General features: G+C 40.3%; 1 protein-coding gene across 1 annotated transcript in view; it reads left to right on the plus strand.

Moving 5' to 3' along the window:
• Positions 1–22,276, plus strand: part of AK4 (adenylate kinase 4) — a 42,754-nt gene extending 20,478 nt beyond the window's left edge. The window contains exons 3-6 of the mRNA XM_072419402.1: positions 4,998–5,117; positions 9,577–9,749; positions 15,803–15,921; positions 19,656–22,276. Of these exons, the coding sequence (XP_072275503.1) occupies positions 4,998–5,117; positions 9,577–9,749; positions 15,803–15,921; positions 19,656–19,794 (551 nt within the window). The 3' untranslated portion in view covers positions 19,795–22,276. The remainder of the gene's footprint in view (positions 1–4,997; positions 5,118–9,576; positions 9,750–15,802; positions 15,922–19,655) is intronic.
• Positions 22,277–23,513: the final 1,237 nt, after the last annotated feature.

Raw genomic sequence — 23,513 nt, forward strand, 5'->3', positions numbered from 1 at the left:
TAATGTGGGTGCCATTTATGGAAAGCCTGCACCCCGTCCATGTAATGTGGGTGCCATTTATGGAAAGCCCGAACTCCGTCTATGTAATATGGGTGCCATTAATGGAAGGCCTGCTCCCTGTTTATGTAATGCGGGTGCCAATAACGGAAAGCCTGAACTTCGTCCATGTAATGTGGGTGCCATTGATGGAAAGCCTGCACTCGGTCCACGCAATGTGGGTCCGATTTATGGAAAGCCTGCACACCGTCCATGTAATGCAGGATTTCCAATTATTTTGATTATGGGAGATTAACAGTGGGACTCCCAACACCCAAATTAAGGATATACTTTCTTAGATGCTGGATTGTTTCGAATTCCTAATGAAGAATTTGGCTAATTCCTTTTGGAGTTTGACCTCACGGGGGAAAGAGAGTGTCTCTCCATTATGATGTCGGCCTTTTCTATTTTGGTTCATATAAAAGATTTATTTATCCTAAGTTCCCTTAAGGAAATTTACCTTCACTTCTTGTCCTTCTGACATTTTACTGGACAGGAATGAATGCAACTCTCCAACACCAACACAGAAAAATGTTTAAAACACTTAGAAATAGAAGGCTAGAACCTTGTTTTTGTTTTTTAACTGCTATCTGTGTCCCCACTGTACACATTTTCTCTCACTTCCTCTTCCGTAGTCACTGAATCAGAAGTGTAAGGACACTAAAAACAGTTGTTGTGTATCTCCACAGCCAGAGAGTTTCACACAGCTCCAATGTGTTGTGTCTATAATTAGACCTCTGTAAGTGGCTGGCTTCATCATTTTGAGCAGGGGATTTAGTCTTGTTAGGCCGACAGGTTGTAAATGATAACACAGCACTTCCCATTTTTCTAGGAAGAATGTTTTGTTGGAGTGAAATAATTGGCGGTGTTCCCTTTTGTCAGCGCATCTCATGCACGCTGAGCACGGCACGCAGCCCTCACCTCTCCCTCACGCTCCATCTGTCGCTTGTTCAGTAGGAAGCGTTGGAAGGAACTGTCAGAATGCGTTTTGGAGAAGGATGTCACCTGCGATGGAAGCTATCAAACCGCAGAAGGCTTTGGGGGATTTTCATGTTACAAAAAAGGATTCTTTATAGTACAAATCAGCTAAAAAAAACACATTAAAAAACAGCCACAGGCTGGAAGAAAATGCAAAATGCAGGGATAGGCCTCTGCTCTGTTGTAAACAGAAGTCTCTCTGCATAGGTCTGCTGGGCCAAAGCCTTTATGGAAAAGCTTCACCCCATTATTTTATTATTTTACTTTTATTATATAATTATTGTGGGTACCATTGATGGAAAGCCAATGTAGTATATTTATGGGTGGTACGTATTGGAACTTAAAATATTTAAGTGATGCCACATCCCTATATTAATTGAATAGAGGAAAAGAGGAAGACATAACAAAATGGGACTATTAAAGCATCATACAATCCACACTAGAAGGGAATAAGCTGAGTTTGGATTTTTTACTTGGGTATGTTCCTTCTACATGAATGGGAATTGCAGTAAGGATTTGAATTGCTATCTTCCTATGTAAAAAAAAAAAAAAAAATCCTCAAGTTTTGACTTTTTCCGGAGAGTGAATATATCGCTTTCTTGAAGTGCTTTGTACCTTGCTCCTGTGTTGTGGTAGGCTCAAGCTATGAGGCTTTTGCATTGATTGGATCTCAAAGTATATTCCTGATGAAGCAGATATTTCTTTCTGTGAAACGCGTGGGGCAACACTAATTAATGGGATCATATGTAAATTTAATATGTTGAATTGCTGTTTTTTATATGGATTTAAACGTTTGCTGGCATTTTAAATTAAAGTTGTTATTGATTTTTTTGATGCCTTAAAAGTCCCATTCTGTTATTTCTTCCTCTTTTCAATTTATGGAAAGCCTCCACTCCACCTGACTAAAAACTGGGTCAAAGCTTGTTCTCTCCAATCAGCAAAGTTCATTCTCCCTTCTGATTGGTGGGCTTTAGCTCTGACTCAGCAAGGGGTGCGGTAATAGGCCAATCAGCATTCTCACACCTTGTGTCCCTAGCCCTGTATATCTATATTGTCTGCTAGCATACCCAAAGCATTGCTTTGAAGTGGTACAAAAATGTAAAAAAAAGGCAGGTCCTTTATTGCAGAAGGAACATTGCCTAATATTAAACATACCAGCCTTATCCCAATTTTTGTTTCACCCATCTTGACCTTGCCCTGGTGCGGGGATTGGCATCTTCCCAATCTTCTCTCCTGAATCGTTGGCCAACTTGATTGACCAGGCTGGGATGATGTAACTCCAGTGCATTATTATTAATAATAAACAGGATTTATATAGCACCAACATATCACGCAGCGCTGTACATTAAATAAGGGTTGCAAATGACAGACAGATAAACATAGTGACACAGGAGGAGGAGAGGACCCTGGACAGAAGAGCTTACAGTCTAGGAGGATGCACTGTGCATTGGTTTGGGCGGTGGGGGCGTATTCTGCCATCCTGCACTCTGTGTGCACAGCTCAGTGTAGTTGGAAAACAAGTTTACAAACAGGCAGGTAAATGTTTTATTGCAGAAGGGACGTCTCTTGTCTATTCTGCAATCAAGATTCTGCCTGCTCGCAATTTTGTAATGCGGAACATTCGTTCCCAGCTTCTGAATTGAGCCAGGGAGCTGCAAAAGAAAGGAAAAAATACAAACTGCTGGGCAGAGATGCATTGCAGGAAGAATGATGCCTTACAGCAGCACGGTGGCCCATCGGTTAGCACTCTTGTCTTTGCAGTGCTAGGTCCCAGGTTCGAATCTCGGCCAGGACACTATCTGCAAGGAGTTTGCAGGTTCTCTCCGTGTTTGTGTGGGTTTCCTCCAAGTGCTCCTGTTTCCTCCCACATTGCAAAAAAACATGCAGTTAGGTTAATTGGCTTCCCCTCAAAATTGTCCTTAGGCCGTGTTAATGACATATGACTATGGTAGGGACATTAGATTGTGAGCTCCTTGGAGGGACAGCTAGTGACATGACTATCGGCTTTGTACAGCGCTGCGTAATATGATGGTGCTATATAAATACTGTTTAGTAATAATAATAACACTGATGCCTACCCTGAATGTGTGAAGCATAGAAATGATTTTACATATCTCTACAATAAAACAAAATTATTGTTTGCCTTCAGGCCATATCTAGTTTTACTTGTTAGGGATGATGAGTTGCATGCAGGTCGACGCATGTCAAGTCTTGGTGCTGATTATCATTAATAAACAAGATTCATACAGTGCCAACATATTATGTAGCGCTGTACATTAAATAAGGTTGCAAATGACAGACAGATACAGACAGGAGGAGGAGAGGACCCTGCCCAGAGGAGCTTGCAATCTAAGAGCTGAGCATTTTGAGACTGAACTGGGCAGACAATTCTTAATATCTATTAAAAAGCTTTCATAATTCTCTGTAGCGATCATTTCTTTTGGTTGCAATCTTCTTTCCCTGTTCTGTAGTCTCATCGCTGTATATCTGCAGTGTGAAATCATCTACAGAACTGCAGCCTCTGACTTTAAGTCTCAGTGAGATTTGGTGATGTCCGTGCTATGCTTGTATTCCCCCTTGCTGGAGGGGAAGCTGCATCTGTAGGAATGAAGTGCAAAAATCTCCCTGCTTCATTTATTTTGTGGATTAGTGATTCCAATTTTTTGCTGCTTCTTTATTATATCTCTTCCAGTCACCAGGGGGTCACCCTGCCACGAGAAACCAAAGCCCAGCTCCTTTACAAAGATAGAAACCAACATGCGGAGAAACAATGCAAAACTGGAATTTGTAATCCAGTAACCAGGAAAAGATCAGCTGCAGGGAGACCACCGGGTGTCTAGACTTTTGCCCCATGCATACCCTTTTCTGGGCACAATTTCCTTAGGACAGGGGCATTTTAAGGACCCAGAAATAGTCATTTTGCCGGAATGCCGGGACTAGCTCTTTCAGAACTCTGTGAATCCTGGTTTGTTAAAACTTGCAGTGCTATTTCTAAAGTGCAAACATCAAAGATAAGATATTCAGCTGACAATGATTGTAGAATGAACAGCTTCCATTTATAGGGCGGTTTATTCTGTGGGTGTATTACTTGCAGCAGCTTGAACACGCAGCAGTTCAATGGTTTTGTGCAGTATCACAATGCAGCCTATTGGGTCAAAATGTTAAAGTTTATGAGATTTTAGTGATGGAGCTTGAACCTTGAAATCCTGTTCTCTATCGCCCCTCCCTGGTTGCACTGGGTATGGGGTGGCTTTAGAGTGCATGTGACCACACATTGAGTTTCATTTTTATTTTATGGACATTGTATGCATCATTTAACCCATTGCTGCCATTTATGATCATTCTATTTGAACAAAAACTACTTGCCTAGCTGTTTCTGTGTCTTCAATGCTTTCCAAGTTCATGATCCGCAACCACTGAGTTCAGGTCATTATTTAGTATATGTTAAAGTCAATGACAGGCAGTTAATCCAATGACATCACTGCACCTCACCACCACCCCCTGGAATTCTTCATCCTTGATGATCCTGCCATTAGGATCCTCCTCCAGACACTTCCTTTTACAGGGTGATGTTTCAGTTCACTTCTCCTAAGTTTAGTACTTGAAAAGGGGAAGAATCTGTCATGTCTGTGTGCTTTGTATTGTTGAAAAAATTGAAAATCTGCACAAGCAAATCTTTGCCGTTGTTTGAGGAACTGAAAAAATATGTGAAACTCCATTTAATGCATTTTGGATCCAACACAAATGTCATAAATATGAACTTGCTCTGGTATTGGATATGTAGTTTAACCAGGGGGGTGGAAGGAGCCAATCAGGAGCTGATGCATTCACATGTGCGAACAAATAGCATGCTGATTGGAGGAGACTGTAAAAGAATTCCTTCGTTATCCAATCAGAAAGCTTACTGTACAAAGGGACAATATTTTAAACCTATGTCTGTGTATCTTAGTCTGTGTGTTTCATCGTTTTTTCTTTCCCCATAGAGGCCGGAGTATTGGCCAAGCAGTATGTCCAGCAAGGTCTTCCCGTCCCCGATGACCTCATCACCCGCGTCATGCTGTCCGAGCTGGAGAAGAGGACAACACACAGCTGGCTACTGGATGGTAATTTCATACAATGCTTCTCTCCTCTTCAGAATCCAAATATCACTTGCACACATACAGAAATAAGCTGAACTCTGATAAGCAAATATTGTCGAATTGCATTGATTTTTTGGGGGGATCTTGGGGAGTTTTGTGTATTTCTTCCAGATCTGGGCACTAATCTGGTGTGACGATTTGACTCCTGTATTCAAGACTGGTCACTGCTGCTCTTTCTCATTGTGCAGGGTGATTGGTCTGGTCTCCGCCCCTCCTATTGTTATGAGCAGGCAGCCTGTAGTGGGTGGAGCTTCTGGGACCCTCCCATTGCTCTACTCACTATGCATTTTTTTGTACGGGACACTCTTGATGTCTCTGCCACATTACAAGGTGATATCTGGGTTTGCAGAGGCATTTAGTGCATACAAAGTGGATTTATATAATTTGTGGTTATTATAGAGTAGAATATAATACAATTTTTGTTCAGCTTCAGGTCTCATACTATATAGATTCCACATTGCTCAGTAAATTGGGAATCTCTTACATTGCACTCATTTCTGATGCTGATTGGTGTCTAAAGAATAGAAACTCCAATATTTATGATGTATAGTAGACCAAGCATTGGATAATGTCTCCTACTGTGATTGGCAGATGGCAGATAACTGAGGAACTGCTGCATGTACAGGTCCTCTTTTCTTGGATTCCCTTTAGTGATCGCTATGTGGGAAGAGGCGGCAGTGTGACAAATATAAGCTGCGGCAATGGAAAGGATTTACATAAATGTTCTGTTTCTAGGTCAGCAGCTGCAGATTATTAAACATACACAGATGTGGCATGATTGAGCGGCACCAAAAATGTCCAAAACCTACAAAATTGGATATTTCAGCTCCTGAACCTACAAAATTGGATATTTCAGCTCCTGGACTAGTGGGGGCCACGGGGACCGCAGGCAGAGATATGGGAATTTTATGGAGTCTTATGGCAATCCTAACACACACGGTCTCTTGATGGGACTGTAGTTGAGCCTGCAGCAAAACACTCACCGCGAGTCTGAATTAAAAAAGAGCAACAAACACATACTTATAATAAAGTCATATAAATATATATTTTTTTATTATGTTGCTTTATGCAATCAGTCTGTGTAGAAGCTGCTTGTAGCTGAACACTAGAGGGCAGCAGAACGATAACTGTCAGTTTCTGCCCATAAGAAAACTACAAGTCCCATGATTCCTTGCATTGTGTATGATAGATGGGGAAGGTTATATTTGTAGTCTCTCTGTACAGCGCAATGAGGTGGCTACAAATGACGAGCTTCTGAATGAAGCATGAATTGTAGCCACAGGCATTAAGTATATGCAGCGGTCTGCTAATGATAGTAGCGATTAATAGTGAATAATTGAACACAATTTAGAATAATAGGAAGACCTTATTATAATTAGGCTTTATATAGCGCCAACATATTACGCAGCGCTGTACATTTAATAGGGGTTGCAAATGACGGCCAGATACAGACATCATTAGAACAAATTACAAATATGATTTTTTTTTTTTAAATTTGGGTTTATGATATGATTGTTGTATTGTCATTGAACAATATCAGAGTTCCCAGGGCTGCTGGTGCTGAGTGGAATATTCCATGCCTTGTTTCATTAACGGAAAGGGATGAGTCATCTGTCTTTGTAAAAACAGAACCTTGTAGCTGTTACAATGTATCATCCTGCAATACACCCCCCATTCCCAGCAATGTACCCCCCTCCCACCATAGCAGAAAGAATCTCACATCTGTCACTTATTTCATTACCATCCTTTAATTTTTAACACTCCATGTCACTTTCACACAATTCTATAGGTTAGCCGTGTCACTTTCACACAGTTCTATAGGTTAGCCGTGTCACTTTCACACAATTCTTTGGGTTAGCCGTGTCACTTTCACACAATTCGTCATGTGATCCTGTTTATAAGTAATGAAAATATACCATAGTTCCAATGTAGATAAATATTGATTTTACTGAGGTCCTAATGGATAACTTCACACTACTTAAAATAACTTAGCACATTGTTACTTCCTCCACCTCCTAGATTGTAAGCTCTCTGGGCCAGGGTTCTCTTCTCCTGTGTCACTGTCTGTATCTGTCATTTGCAACCCCTATTTATTGTACAGCGCTGTGTTATATGTTGGCGCTATATACATACTGTTTATTATTATTATTAAAAAAAAAATATTAAAATTATTATGGAAGTTAAGATGTTCTTTGAAAATTTGTGATCAAATAGTTGTTTATCGCAGAAAGGAACAGGTGATGTCCCTTCTGCAATACCTGTTCTTACCTGTCACTGTCTGTGCCTGTCTGTCATTTGCAACCCCTATTTAATGTACAGCGCTGCGTAATATGTTGGTGCTATATAAATCCTGTTTATTTATTTTTGACACATTTTACAGAAAATACTTGCTAATCCTGCCAGAAATTGAGAATGCTTGCCATTTCCTGTAAAGTATAATATTGTTTCTAATCTTTTAATCTCATCAGATGATCAAAGACTCGGATGAGTGTAAACCCCTGTAAGCACAAATTCTGTTATTGGTAATAACACAGCAGAGTGTTTCCTTTATGAAGTTAAATTTTTGTCACTGAAAATCTTGTGATCACGTCCATTGACAGTAGAATAAAGAAATGTTTTTCAGCTCTAAGGGGGGGGGGGGGGTCTAGGGACATTCTCCTCCATGGTATAAGGCAGTGATCGTCCCTTGGTTATTAATGATCCGCTACATGCTCACTGCTAAACATTATTAGACCACTGTACTTGCTAGATCCCCACCTCCTAGATTGTAAGCTCTTTGGGGCGGGGTCCTCTCCTCCAGTGTCACTGTCTGTATTTGTTTGTCATTTTCAACCCTTATTTAATGTACAGCGCTGCATAATATGGTGGCGGTTTGATAATAATAGTGAAGGTGACAGTAATCTAATAATAGGGTGACAATTTTCTAATGTGTGTACATTTGTTGATCCTACCAGTAATTTTTCTACTTCCCTTAACAGGGTGACAACGCTTTTGTTTTTCAGTAAAATTACATAGCATTGTTGTCACCTGTGGACAGAATAGCCTCATACAGATGTCAGATTACTGTCAATGGAAATGAGCTTCTAAAACAGGTTAATAAATGAGCGCTGGACATTATTCTATTCTATGGAGAGTGGAGGGGGCAGTATGAGCTCTTCTCCATAGGAAAGCACTGTGCTTGTTCCTGATTGGTCATTTATTATAAGAGAAGATTGATTGTGCCAGCCTGGTACCGGTCACTTTCTTCAGTCCCCATCACTAATGCAATAGATGTTTTCCTGAAGCTCATCTTGAGTTATCAGCTCATGTTGACGCTGAGATTAAAGCACGTCGGTAAAATGCCGGGTACAGGAGGCGATGAGTCTGTTGGCTCTGTCCCGGATAACTGTGATTTGCAGAGCGTAATCCTCATTAGAGAGATGAAAGTCAGACAGCTTTTTTTTCCCCCAGCCTGGCGCAGATTTCATTATCTGGTCAGATTTCCACCTACACAACACCTCCGTCAGGTTCCAGGCAAGAAAGCTCCCATTACCGATATTGTATAACAATTCATCCTCCGCTGTCACCGGTGGCACACCAGTCCTAGGATTGTGATTTCAGGTGGAAGAAAACCTATCGACCACAGGCTGTATACTATCTACCTGACCACATGACCCCATCCACGTGATTCTGCAGCCCATGTGGTCACTAAGATCATTTCACCTTCCAGTGCCCCCCATATGTGGCTGCAGGGGTCAGTTTATTGGCTCACAATACAATATCTTGCTGCCTAGGGTTGTGGTAGCTTTATATAAAGGTTGCCCTCCCTTCTTCTCTTTTTACCTCCTTTCAAAAATATCAGTGTTAAAACCATGGCCTTGCAGAATAAGACCCTTGCTCTATGTGGGGAAGCAGTGGTCTCTTTGCAGAGGTCCAATATATCCCCTAATGAGTCAGAACCATCATTGGAGAAGGGCTTTGCTGATTGCAGTTTTTTAAGTCTGATTTATTAGGGGGGTTTCTGTATTGGGACCACCGGTTCAACCTAGAGCATATGCTTCACTCTGCACCTACAGACAAGAGTCAGCTGTTTTACTTTTGCTGAGGCTGCTTTAGATTTCAAACTTTAATCCTCACTTTTCTATTCGAGCAGTTGTCAGATGTCTAACTATGTCTGTGCTGACCCTGTGTAGCCAGCTAGTAAATACCTGGTTAGACCCCCTGCAATGCAAGCCAATGGGAAGAAGATTGTGCTGGGGGGTGTAGCTGTTACTCTGCTCTGCCAGCACAGACCATAGCAAAAGAGCATATAAAGAGAGAAAAATACTTATATTGGGTATTTATGTGAAATGTGTTTAAACATTAACTTTTAAAATAATTAATAATAATAATTGGCTGTGTGTAAAGAACCTGAAATCTTTTTCATTTTTTTGTACATTTCTAGGTTTTCCCAGGACCCTGGTGCAGGCAGAGGCACTGGATAAGATGTGCGACCTGGATTTAGTAATAACATTAAATATCCCCTTCGAGACTCTGAAAGATCGCCTGAACACAAGGTGGATCCACCTGCCCAGCGGACGAGTCTACAACATGGAATTCAATCCTCCAAATGTGCCCGTAAGACTCTAAAGTAACATTTTCTATTCTTGTATGAACAGAATTGTCTGTTTTAGTTTCCCATTCCTCCAGGTCATTGTATATCTAGTAGTGGGTCGCATTCAATGGGATTTGTTTTTGTAATGTTGAAGATGTTTCGCAGCTGCTTCATCAGCTGTGTAGAAAATCCCTGAACATCCAATATCCATGCAGCACAGATGTCTTATTCCGATCACCATGGAATGCGGCAATGCAGGTGTTGATTGTTCAAGACCATTAGGTGTGAGATTTGCTGGACCACACTGTTCTATTAACATAACTTCATCCTTGGTGTCAGGAAGTCTGCATAGGTGGTAAACCTTCTAATGACATAACTGAAGCTTTGAATTGATTTTAAAGCACTGGGGTGGAGATGTTGGTATTAAGGCGTTGTAAGTAAAAGTTGATGATGTCAAAGACCTCCACCCCTGTTCAGAGATGATTGTTCTAATTTGAAGTAGGGCAGCACTGTGGCTCAGGGGTTAGCAATCCGGCCTAGGTCCCAGGATCGATTCCCCGCCAGACATTATCTGCATGGAGTTTGCAGATTCTCCCCGTGTCTGCGTGGGTTTCCTCCCACATCCCAAAAACATGCAGTTAGGTTATTTGGCTTCCCCCTAAATTGACCTTCGACTACATTAATGGCATATGACTATGGTAGGGACATTAGATTATGAGCACCCCTGAGGGACAGTGACACCACTATGGACTTTGTACAGCGCTGTGTTATATGATGGCGCTATATAAATACTGTGTATAATAATAAATTGTTCTAATTTGAAGTAGATGGCCACCACAAACCAGTTGTCCTCCCTATCTAAAATTTCCATCTCATTGTGCTGGAATGAATGTCAGATGAAAGAGTAAAGCGTTGAAAAGAAGTGCACTTTGCATTGCAGGGCAGAGTATTTTAGGAGGAAAGCTCAAAACTCACCTCAGACTTTGTGTCCCCGAGAAACTTATTTGTGATTGTTTTATATGCACCATACCACCAAATGGCCAATGAGGACTATTACAGTGGGGCGTCTCATGTTTATTCCCATTTTCTTTTCCCATGGAACAAACCAGGCTGTGCAGTATTAGCATCATATAAAGTAGCACACACATTTTTTGGAGAGCTATAGTATAGGGAGGAGGCATTCTGTATTCTACAAAGACAAGTATGATTAAAATTAGTAAAGACAGAGATCACAAAAAGCTAGAAGTTTGCTGGATTTTAGAAATGGTAAACAAGTCTTTTTTGCCCAAATGTAACACATAGAACCCTTTCAATATATTTAATAGACCAAAAAGGAGCAAATAGGAGCAAATTATTGTTGGGTATTACACTTTATTAATTTCATGTTTTGTGTACAGTGCCATCTGCAGGCCACATCTGATATTGCAGCCTAAACTTTTCCTACCAGTTGTCATGTAGGACTTTATTTTATCTACATCCGTCAGTTCTGTTTTTGTCCCTGTTAACCTACATTAACCCAAGAACTCTGAACATAAAGAGGAAACAAATAATTTTATCTGGCACAGGTTCAACATAAATAATTTCATTCCATGTGAATTCCAACCACTAAATCCTTCTACTAGTGGATGTCCTGCAGTTATATTTTAGCTCTACAATGATTGTATTTTAACTTGGAACTGTTTTGAAAATCACTGAACCGGTGTGAAAAGTTACATCTAATATGTGTGTATGCTATAGATGGGTCCTAGCATATGTACAGAAAGTCACATGATTGGAGTCACATAAATGAGATTTGCTTAAGTCGGCACTTTTTATACAGTGATGCAGCAGGAAGGGCAACCTTAACCTTTTCCATTTCCAGTCTGCTCCCCATCCCCACCCTTTGCCTGGACAGTGAAAGGAAAAGCAGCTGACTGATGCTCTAGTTGCTCCATTCCTATCACTATGTACCATGTACTGCAGCGCCCCTGACTGGCCCATTGTGCTGCATCTTCCTTCCCCTCTTTAAGCTATGCATTAAACACTGAGTGCCATATACCTCTTTTCATTTTTTATTTGCTTTGAGTTGTGCCCTAGCCTGTGCCAAGCTCACCCAAAACTAATCACGGGGCTCAGGGCTGCTCAAAATCCTGATTGCACTCTGCATAAGGTTTATTTGGAGCTGCTGGCTACTACAAGAAGGTCCAGTGTCCTCTTCTGTGCCAACTTAATGCGATGGGAAGAGGTAGATACTTTCTTTTTTTGGAGTGAACTGTTTGTTCACCAATTGTTTTTTTTAAAGACGTCTTGGAGGAGCAGGGGGTTTGCTGAATAAGGAAACCTTCCACTTATGATTATTATCCATTATTCATATAGCGCCAACATATTACACACTGTACAAAGTCCATAGTCATATCACTGGCTCTGTCTCAAAGGGGCTCACAATCTAATGTCTTTATCATAGTCATGTCTTTACTACAGTCTAAGGTCACATTTTATAGGGGTACGGGAGCCAATTAACCTAACTGCATGTACACCCACACAAACACGGGGAGAACCTGCAAACTCTATGCAGATATTAGCTGGGTTACTAGATACTAGCTGAGATTCAAACTTGGGACCCCGGGCTGCAAAGGCCAGAGGACTAATCTAATCAGAGAGCCACTTGGGAGTGATGAGCTCATTTTTTGTAAATCCTTTGTATTTGTTACATTTAAAACAGAACTAAATCCTGCTATACTCACCTGTCCCTAGGCTGGTGCGGGAATTTATTCAGTCCTGTCAAGTGCAGGGGAAGCCAAGATTGCCAGATATCCTGAGAACTTTTTGACAGTTCCATGGAGCAATCAGACAGGTAAGACATTTTATTGCAGCAGAGACATTACCTGTCCCTTTCTGCAATAATGTCACTCACTTCGTACTGATTAGTTTTCGGCAACAAAAGAAAAAATATTGCATTTGTAAAGCAAACAATTTGATATCAAACATTACCCAAAAGCACTTGCACCGATATGCAAATTTTTTATTCAATGAGCAATCTGATTGGTTGAATAAACAGCACAGAATTAGGCAGATTGTAGTTCAAAAAAACTATTTTGAAAGATCATCTATGCATATTTGTAGAGGTGGGAGGTGAAAAGCCACACTTTTACTAACGTAATGATGAAATAAAAGGTTTATTCATTAATGTTACATCACCCCAGGGATTAACTGCCAACAGCTATTAGACTGCAATGGGAGATGCTCAGCTATGGGGTCCTTTAGGGCGGTCCAAACTGCAGTAGGTGTCCTGTGGGGTGCCTGCAGGAACCTTGGGGACCTCAAGGGGATGTCTGAGCTTTATTTTTATAAACATTACTATTCCAGATTTTATTTCTATATTTCAGTTGGTTCCTTAGTGGTCCAGTACCAGGGAGCTGCTCACCGAGTCATGCAGAGGAGCCAATTCAATACTAATATAAATGGAATGTGATCATGCACAGTTATGGGATCCTAGATTTCATTATCACAAGATTAGGCCTAGATTATCTCACCCAGCCAATATCACTTTTAAAGGGAGTGAATGGATGAAAGTGTAGAGGTTTATGCTTAGTAATACACCCAAATCATTCCCTATCATACATGTTAGTAGCCATTTGGACCTTTTTTTACATTTCTGGATGTACAATTGCATGTTCTTTTGTGTTTTTTTTTTTATTTCAAGATTTTTTATTAAATGTATTCAATTTATAAATATTGGACATATATGTGAGGAAAGGGAAATCCTGATGATGCTTGAGCTGTCATCAAAATTTCCTATTTCTCAGCCAATCACAGAGCACTAGAGATGAATGGGGACAAGTCTCCTCATTCATGTCTAGTGCTGAATGGCTGAGAAATGTAAAACTTCAGCCAATCACAGAGCACTAGGGGTGAATGGAGAGGCTTGTCCTCATTTAACCCCTAGTGCCCTGTGAGCCTTCACTGTCAGGAGGATTTCCAGGGCTGTGCTCATTGCAACCCTGGAAATCATCCTGTCATTGGGATAACCTGTAAAAAAAAAAAAAAAAGTTTAGTTACACAAACACACACATTTAATAAAATAATTTGACATCAAAGCCTTGTCCAATTTTTTTACACATATTTTAACCATTTCAGGGAATGAGTAAGGGGTTTTATGTACCCCTGTACTCATTCCCTGGGGTGAGGTGGTGGAGATCGGGGAGTCTCCTTATTAAAGGGGGCTTCCAGATTCCAAAGTCCTGCTAAAAACATTTATAAAAGCCCCTATTGTTTTCAATGGAAGCTTTCATAAACGCTTGAAAAAGCCTCCATTGAGTTCTCTGATACGCCTTTAATATAACCTTGATGTAGATGGTCTGACAAATATGAGATGCATCACAGCTCAATGTCTGGTATATAACCCATTTATGCAGCAGAAATACTTTCAGCTTTATAGACATTGTTCTACTTTCTGTTTTCAATTCAATTAAATATGACTGCGCAACTAAATAGGAATTCAGAGTCTGACCACACTGACCTGTGCTCTTGGTAATCCAAAAGACCTGGTCAGACCCGCCCCCTTTTATTCTTCAGCCAATACCATTTGTTGGAAGATGCTTTTGCTGAGGGGTGTGGCCATTACTCATCAATGCCAGCACAGAGCACTGGAGCGGGGAGAGCAAGAAGTGCGTTTCTAATGTGAAAAAGTCATATAAAATCTTTTAGTAATAGAATATGGAAGGTTGGTTTAGGGTTCCAAAAGTTTCCCCTTCCAAAAAAAAAAATCCTGACACTTTCCATGCTCCACTACTGTCTCTGACCTCCTTTTTAACTAGCACCGGTGGTCTTTGGTCTACTTTGGCATTTTATGGCCATTTTTTAGTGCCCAGACTTTGCACACCTGCCGTAGGTGGGCGCCATTCAGCCCTGAAGGAATTCATGGACCCCATAGTCACTGGAGGAAAAAAAGAAAGTGTGATATCACTGAAGGGGTACTTTAGGGGAATGGCAGGTAGAAAGCTAGAGTTTAGATAATTTATTTAATATAGCCGTGTCCAACCCAGGCATTTTTTAAGATAGGTGGCTAGCTGTAGGCTGGTGGCAGCCACTGTATTACATAGTAAACCAGGTTGAAAAACAGTCCATCAAGTTCTACCACTAGGGAAATAAACATATCCCAGAAAAAAATCTGTACAGGCATAATAAAAAAATCCCCTGGTACAATTTGCTCCAACAAGGAACAAAAATTCCTTCCTGATCCCATGAGGCAATCGGATGTATCCTGGATCAGCAGTCACTGTTATCTTTATTTTAAAGCCTTAATCCCCAGTTATATTCTGTGCTTCTAGAAATCATCCGGCTTTTTCTTAAAGCAATCTATAGAACTTGCTGAAACTACTTACTGAGGGAACCAATTCTACATTTTCACAGACCTTACAGTGAAGAATCCCTTCCTTGTCCGGAGCTTAAACTTCTTTTCCTCCTGACGCAAAGAGCGCCCTCTTGTGCTTTGTAACAATCTTAAAGTAAATAATGGGGAAGAGAGTTCTCTGTATGGACCATTTATATATTTATACAGGGTCATTATATCCCCCCTATACGTCTCTTCTATTATGACCAAACTCTTTCGTTACCACCCAAAAACAGCTGGGTGGTTACTGAAAAGGTAGTGCACCCGGCTAAAATGGCCTGAGAACACTGTTTTGGAACAAGTTGGGAAGGGTTAGATCGTTTTGCCATGTTTCATTTTTTGCCTGTAAATCAATGACAATATTTCTTTAGTTCTTTGTTGTCACTGGGACAGGAAGTGAGCAGATCTCTCCACTGGGGAAAGAGATTTAATACTTTATTTTAGTTAGCTTAGAATTTGTGTGTTATTATTATTGCTATGTGTTGGGGGGAATAATCCCCTCTTCATGTACCTGGAGACACAAATCTATACAGAAACTCCAACCCCCTATACTGCAACCATTTATTGTGCTTTATGTTTATATTGAAATCACAATTTCTCTTGATGTGCCAGCTGTTCGGTGATTACAGATCCTTGGCTGTCATCCTGGAAGGACCTGGGATTTGTGTATTAGAAGCCTAATTATCTCATTTTTTATATATTTAGGGCCATGATGATGTCACCGGAGAACCCTTAGTCCATCAAGAAGCAGATAAACCCGAGGCGGTAGTTTCCAGACTGCGTCAATACAAAGATGTTGCCAAACCTGTTATGGAAAGATATAAGTGAGTGATTTCTAATATTACTAATATTATATTACTTTTTAATTGAGTTATTTATTCCGTTCTTCAATGTTTTATTCCTATGTATGATCAGGTATTATACTAAAATTAAAAATGAATTTACATTTTTAATATTGATCCATCAATGTTTTCAATATGAGGAATTTTCATCTTTTCATGAAACAGAGAATGGCACATTCCCTCAAACATTCCCTTGTGGGAATCTCCTAGGTCCATGTTTTTCAATGGCAGTAATAGATTAACACCAGGGAATGTTTGAATAATGGATGTCAGATTCCTTTATTTATGAATAGAGCCCAACAAATTAAATCATGGGCAAAAGTATTTTTAAATTAAAATAGTGAACAGATAGATAGAGATTTGTAGACAAAGTAAAGAGACCCTGTCATTCCTGCAGGTAAAAGAACAGAAAACTTTGGAATAATAAATTCTTACTTGCTGCATTTTCCCCTTTTTATAAACTTTACATGCAACAGTCAGTGATGTAGCAGAGCTCCCAACCATCGTGCTTATCATTGTCTTTTCAGGATGTGACTAATTACTGTATGTGCTAGCCCAGCTCCTCCACCCCTCCCTACCCATGTAATCCTTTATATAGCTGCTGGGGAAAAATAAAGGGAAATACTATAAAGTGTTTCTCTAACATGGGCGGACCCTTTAAATACCTTTCAGGTCTTTATGGAACCCCTCCTATAATTAATATATCTGCAGCTCACAGTATATTAGTGTGGTGGTCAGTGGGAAGAATTCCTCTTACATTGGTGGCCATTGGGAAGAATGTCACCCTTACGGATAGCCAAATAGATCATTGGGGTCACTTAAACTGACCTGAGAGATGCAAATTTCTCAAGGAAGCTCTAGTAATCTCTGGCGGAATCCTGGGTGAGAATCACTGTTATAGAATATCATTCCCGTGACAGCTCTGAGTCTGCTGCAACTGCTGACCTCTCCTCCAAGATAGTGGCGCCCATAAGCAGCTATGGGGCTTTTGGATGTCTACACAAAGGAGCCTTTTACAGGCAACTAACATGCAAAAATACAATAAATGCCCATTTAGTCTTATAGGAAGATCACTGTTGAATTTATCGATTGGGTGACAGGGCCTCTTTAATTGTATGGAGATGGAAATAACAGTGTGTGAGAAAGATATAGAGAATCAAATCTACATTTCTGCAAACATGGCACTAGGGACGCTTCTCTAGATATGTTGGCCTTCTAAATAATAAATGGAATTCCAATTCCAATGTGCGAGACAAGTCAGGAATTAACAATGGTGACCAATCAAAAAGTGGATATGAAAGTCCTAGAATGATGATGAGATAAAATGTATCTGCTTCATGAGTGCTCCTAATAGGTTTATAATTATTTCCTAGCGGCAGTGAGGAGACGGCGACACAGAATTATTCTATATTTCTATATCAGGGGAATATCTGCAGCCGAAGCTCTCAGATCAGAGTGATTCAGCTTCTTACATAACAGCGCAGCACAAGGGAGTTCCATCTGCAGCTCTGTCCCTGACTCCTTCCTATTGGCTGTATGGTCAGAGGTGTACGAGTTTTGGGGTGGGGGTTGTTGTGTAGTTGGGTGCGGTCTCAGATCCACATTGGGGTTATTTCAGGATGATATCCCCTCCAGCACAATTGTTAACTCATTCTAGATAATGTCTCTAAATTCCCCAATTCTGCATAAAACTGCATTAGACACCCTACTGTGCAGGTTATTATATCCAATGATGTGTACATAGAAAATATGCAACAAATAAAGATTAAAAATGAAATCACAAAGAAATGCAAACAGTTTATGATATAGGACAGAGGGCTCTGCATGCACTGCTGGGATATTCTCAGAAAACAGGACCTGGCGGTAGGAAGAACATTTGCACAAACTATTTGCATTTCCTTGAATGCTGCAGACATTATGTGGGTAGATGTGTGTTATCATAGAAAGACTATTAATTTTAGAATGAAATGTAAAGAGAAAATGTATTTAGGGTTATAGTATATACGTTTACTAATATATAATATTTAATTGGGGGTAGAATGTATGTATGTGTAATGTATGCTCTCATTGTAAAACAAAATCATGCAATATATAATATGTGATGGTGATATGAAAGATGATTAGCTAATTAGTTTCTGATCTTTATTCTATTGCATGATTTTGTTTTACTACAAAAGATCCGACACTAACCAGTCAGCTTTCATACCACCATCGTGCATGTGTGTGTGTGTATGTATGTATATAATATATATATATATAGTGATGGTATGAAAGCTGATTAGTTAGTGTCTGATATTTATTCTATTGCATGATTTTGTTTTTACTATGCATGGAGAATACTCTTGAAGAATGAGAACAGACATTACACATACATACATTCTAACTCCAATTAAATATTCTTTCTATTACTAACACTTCTTATTATTATTACACAGTGTATGTATATATATATATATATATATATATATATATATATAGCGCTGAAATATTACACAGCACTGTACAAAGTCCATAGTCATGTCACTAGCTCACAATCTATTGTCCCTACCATTATCATATGTCTTTAATACAGTCCAAGGACATTTTTTGGGGGACGCCAATTAACCCAACTGCGTGTTTTTGGAATGTGGGAGGAAGTACTTGGAGGAAACCCACACAAGCACAGGGAGAACCTGCAAACTCCATGCAGATAGTGTGCTGGCTGAGATTCAAACCTGGGACCCAGCACTGCAAAGGCCACAGCGCTAACCACTGAGCCACCATGCTGCCACATATATCCTATAACTCTATGCATGAAAAATGAACTTATAGAATGAAGGCTAGAAAAAAAAACTGGGGGAAATGAGTCGACTGTCTGTATGCAATATAATGACGGATGGGATCAGTAGGCTGTATATAAGGCAACAGTACGTGGTTGTTATATAGTGGAGAGGAAGAGGTGCAGTATCAGTACTCTGTATATCAGGGGGCAATGTGTGCCTTCCTTGTCAGTAAGTGAAGGAGGAAACAATGTATGTATGTAAATTTTTGTATATATATTTATATTTATGTATATACAGTGACATTGTGGGTCATTTTGTATAATGAAAGGGCAAGGGTGCCGGATTAGTATGGTGTATACAAGGTAACCGTGTGTCTCTTGTCTGATAATGGAGGATTAAGCAATGCTGGATTAGTAGGAAGGTAACACTGTGCGTCTTGGTATATCATGGAGAGGGAGGCAGTGTTGGATCAGTAGGGTAGCAATGTAAAGGGTTTATTAGGTGTGCACATGCACATTTACAGTCTTCCACATCCTTTTCTCAATATATGTTCATATGACAGGTTCTCTTTAGAAGATTTTTAGTAGAAGTAAGGTCTTGTGTAGAAGGCCAAGCTCTGCATGTTTTTTCGGTGCATTCAGGTTGTGTCCAATCAGTCTGAGATGGTTCTGAGATCCATCGGAGCTCCTTGATATGTGCTTAGGACCTACATCTGCACTCCTCCAGCAATCCCTAAAAATGACTCTATGCAGTTCTGAAATTACTAAAAATAAAAAAGGGGCACAATATGCCAAACTCCATGCAGTCGCATTCTTTTCTGGAGCACTGGCTGCCGGAGAGGGCATTAGGGCAGTTTTGGCTACTTCTACATGTAGTTGTCCGTTGGAAGATCATCAGGCTTACCTGCCAATCCTGGATTGTTGTCTTGATCATTTTGTCTTCCTTTCCCCCTAGGAGTAAAGGCATCCTGCACACCTTCTCAGGGACAGAGACTAACAAAATCTGGCCATACATCTACACGCTGCTGAGCACAAGGATCACACCGGTACACCCCGAGGACACAAGCCAGGCCTTCCGTCCCGAGGAGTCCTAATGCCAACACCTATTTATTGGTCTTTGTGTGCAGTATCAATGTGGTGCTCTGTTCTCCTATATCAAAGCTGTATATGGCATTTTCTTATATCTATATTTCTCTTTTTAGAAGCTTTAAGTACTTATGTTTCCAGAAAATGTCTTTAACTTTGTTCAGTGTTGAAAAATTGTGTTTTTTTTCCAGCAACCAATGAAATCCCCTGATTCAGCTGCACACTTTTTCTATATCTGGACACTGTGCCTATCGCTTATAGGGTCAGTCCTCCAAAAAGTGATGTTTAGGTAATAGGTAGGTATAGCCAGGGGCAGCCCTACAATTTTTTGCTGCCTCTGACAACCACTAGACCATAGGAAGGCCATGTAACCTAACCCATAGTTTACGGAACTGATGTCATGGGATTACATAGGTTGAAAAAGACATAAGTCCATCAAGTTCAACCACCAGGGAAATAAACACATCCCAGATATAAAACCCTATGGACATAGTTGATCCAGAGGAAGGCAAAAAAACCCTGGTACAATTTGCTCCACCAGGAGAATAAAAACCTTTGTGATCTGGTTAGGCAATTGAGTGTTCCCTGGATGAACAGTCAATGGTATCTTTGCTTTAAAACTTTAATCCCCAGTTATATTCTGTGCTTCAAGAAATCGTCCAGCATATTCTTAAAGCAATCTATAGAACTTGCTAAAAACTACATCCCGGGGGAGCCTAGTGCCTGGTTGGGGCCTGGTGGGCTGGGACGACTCCATTGTTTCTTCTAGATCTTAGGACCCATACTTTTGCATTCTCTCCCTGTCCTTCCTGAAAGTTTGGGTGTCCCTGCCGAGCTTTTTATGTTCCAGTTCCTCCTGTTGCATTCTCCATCAAATAAAAATTCCATCAGCAATGGTGGAAACCACTTATGGTGGTCATGGTAGGTGTGCAGTTATGAGAACTTGGAGCAGAAGAATAGATGGTTTACCTATTTGGCACCGATCAGACATTAAATTATCACGTTTGGGATTCTGGGATATTTCATTCATATTCTGGCCTCTTTAACCTACATGATCATCTCTAGCAGAAGAATTCCTGATTTTGCCCACTGGCAAAAGATGACATGAGATGAGACCCCCATGGAGGAACTAGGAACTTTCCACTGGTGTGGCCAAAGAAACTCTGAGACATGTTACACGGCACAATGCAAGTGAACTGGCCGGTGCACAGTCAGGCTTAGAAAATCACTTATGAATGGGCTGACCCTTTAACGAGTACCTGTCATACACTTACACAGTGAAAGCTGCCATTTTTTTTGGCTGACAAATTATTCAGCTAATTAATATATTAGAAAATAGCAATATCCAAATTGGCACAACCACAATGACTGTTTCTATTTTTACTTATATCAGAAGCCAAGTACTGTTTATTTTAGTTCTGGTTTGGATAGATTGAGGGGCATTAGCAATGTTTTTATTGATTCATTTAGTGTTAAGATCAGGGAGGACCGGACTGCTTGGTAGAGTTCGAAGAATGGTCTAGTAACTCTAAGACCCCCATGGACTGCCCTTATGGAAACATGGAGAAAAAGTGGAGAATATAGGTGCCAATTCACTGGGAGATGTCAATAATATAATTGTTTTGTAATCACTGAAGCAAGTCAACACGTTTTGGGTTTTCCTCCTATTTTGTTAGAGCTGGAAAAGGAAAGATTTGGGTCTGAACCATTGAACTTGACCTAAACAGGTTTTGTTGACCAGCCCCACAATAATTATTGATCTGGGCATTTCAGGCTAGCCCAGACTCCAGTCTACATCGTTCTTCAGCCCTAAAGAAGTAGGACTCTTGCCGCACCTGAAACGTGTTGGCTTGTCTTGTTACTTACAAACAAAGTGCTATCAACACTTTCAAACCGTTGACTCTTTTATGTTGAATGTCCACCAGTGGCTTAGCATTTCTATCCTTCAGGTTTTTTAGCTGTGTCTAGGCAGTGGAGATTTGCCTTTTGGAGAAAATGTTGGCTTTAGATATACTTTAGGTGGAGGCAACAATTTGGAAAGCCAAACTAAATAATATTCAAAGAACAGCCAATTAAAGCCCTAGGAACAGGTTACTGTCTGTTGCACGAGGCATGATGACCCCGTTACTGCACTACCGTTCTTACTAGTCCATAAAAAATGGCTGCAGGCACTCTGTAATGGTGACATGTACACCTTGACAATACCTGTATGACTTATTTGTGAGCTTTTGTTAAGTATTTTCTTGTATTGTAGTGAAACAAATATATTGAAAGTGTATTGTTTATTTTTGAACATGGTAAAAATGATCTAATAACATAGTCCAAAGATGCTGAGAGTTGGTATAGAATCAGAGTTTAATGGCTGGGTCATGTGATCTCCATTATAGAGAGGTGCACAGGCCGATTATACAGAGATATAAAGAGACCGCTCATTGTTTTGTCATTATTATCAAATCATCAAATGTGATTAAAATACAGATTTTTATCTTGTGTTTTTTTCCCCGTTTGTTCATTGGTGTGCATTCGCATGATCATAAACTCATGTAGTGCATATACAGGCATGGTGATCATGCAGTGGTATATGTCTGATCACATATGATTGCAGCTATACATGTACAAGTGTATATTAATATATGTGATCCGCTGGCCATGATTAGCTCAATCTGTAAAAGGTAACTCTGAGCCACCAATCAGAATGCATCATTCACTGATATGATCAAGTAAGGACTTGATTGGTTAAAGTTGAGCTCCGGGCAGATATAAAGGCACAGATGAATGCAGCTCTGTAATCAGTTATACATATTTGTTTGCTATGAATGCAAATGGTGAGAGTTACTATGATCTGGTATCAGCTCTGGCAATCCATGTACAGTGGAGCTCAGGGTGGTGGAGGCAAATGCAGCACAAGCAGCAGGTCAGCTGTACCTGCATGCTCATTAGCTAACAAGGAACTTACTAATAGGAGGAGAGAGAAGAGTGACCGAGAGATGAACCCATCAGTCTGCTAATTCTCCTTCCACTGTCCATTCACCGGCTGGGGGAGGGACGAGACCTGTAGGTGTTACCTAACTAGAACAGAAACAAATCAGGTCTCCTGCCCTGCCAGACAGAGCTATGTATTAATTATTGATGGCTAGAGCCATACATTGTTGGTCAAACAGCCTTATATTTTGCATTTTATCTGTGTCCTTTTATATCTTTTTGCTTAAAGCTCAAATTTGAATGGTTTCTGTGCTTTGCTTGTTCTCTTTATGCTTTGCAGTGCCTTAAATAAAAAGTTGTTTCAAAAAACCTTTTGAAAAAGGTTTCTTCAAAAATTGTCTAGGTTAAGATGAAAGAGTTGTGGTATTGGCCTGTGTAAATGTTTTTGGTATATTGTGGTCAACCAATCAACCAAGCCTGATTGTATTGGGAAGGTGCACACTGTGCACAATCTGTAGTATAACTAGAACCGATTCACTTAATAACAATCCACGTGAACCAGCTCCCATGGCGGGCTAGCAAAGTTAATTTCAATTGCAAGGCAGGAATTTGTGACCACCCTATTATATCCTTTTATATCTAAGTAGGTGATGCATTGGGGCTATTTTAGACCCGTGAGCCGCACAATCCACGCGTGTCCCAACCTCGGCCAATAAACCCCACCAATGGGAGATGTTAGAAACCATTCTTTTGCATGTGGCACGGTTTATAATGAATGCCAGTGGTTGTTTATTAAAAGATCTGT

The sequence above is a fragment of the Pyxicephalus adspersus genome, chromosome 8 (genome assembly GCF_032062135.1).
Source record: "Pyxicephalus adspersus chromosome 8, UCB_Pads_2.0, whole genome shotgun sequence".
Classification (NCBI taxonomy): domain Eukaryota; kingdom Metazoa; phylum Chordata; class Amphibia; order Anura; family Pyxicephalidae; genus Pyxicephalus; species Pyxicephalus adspersus.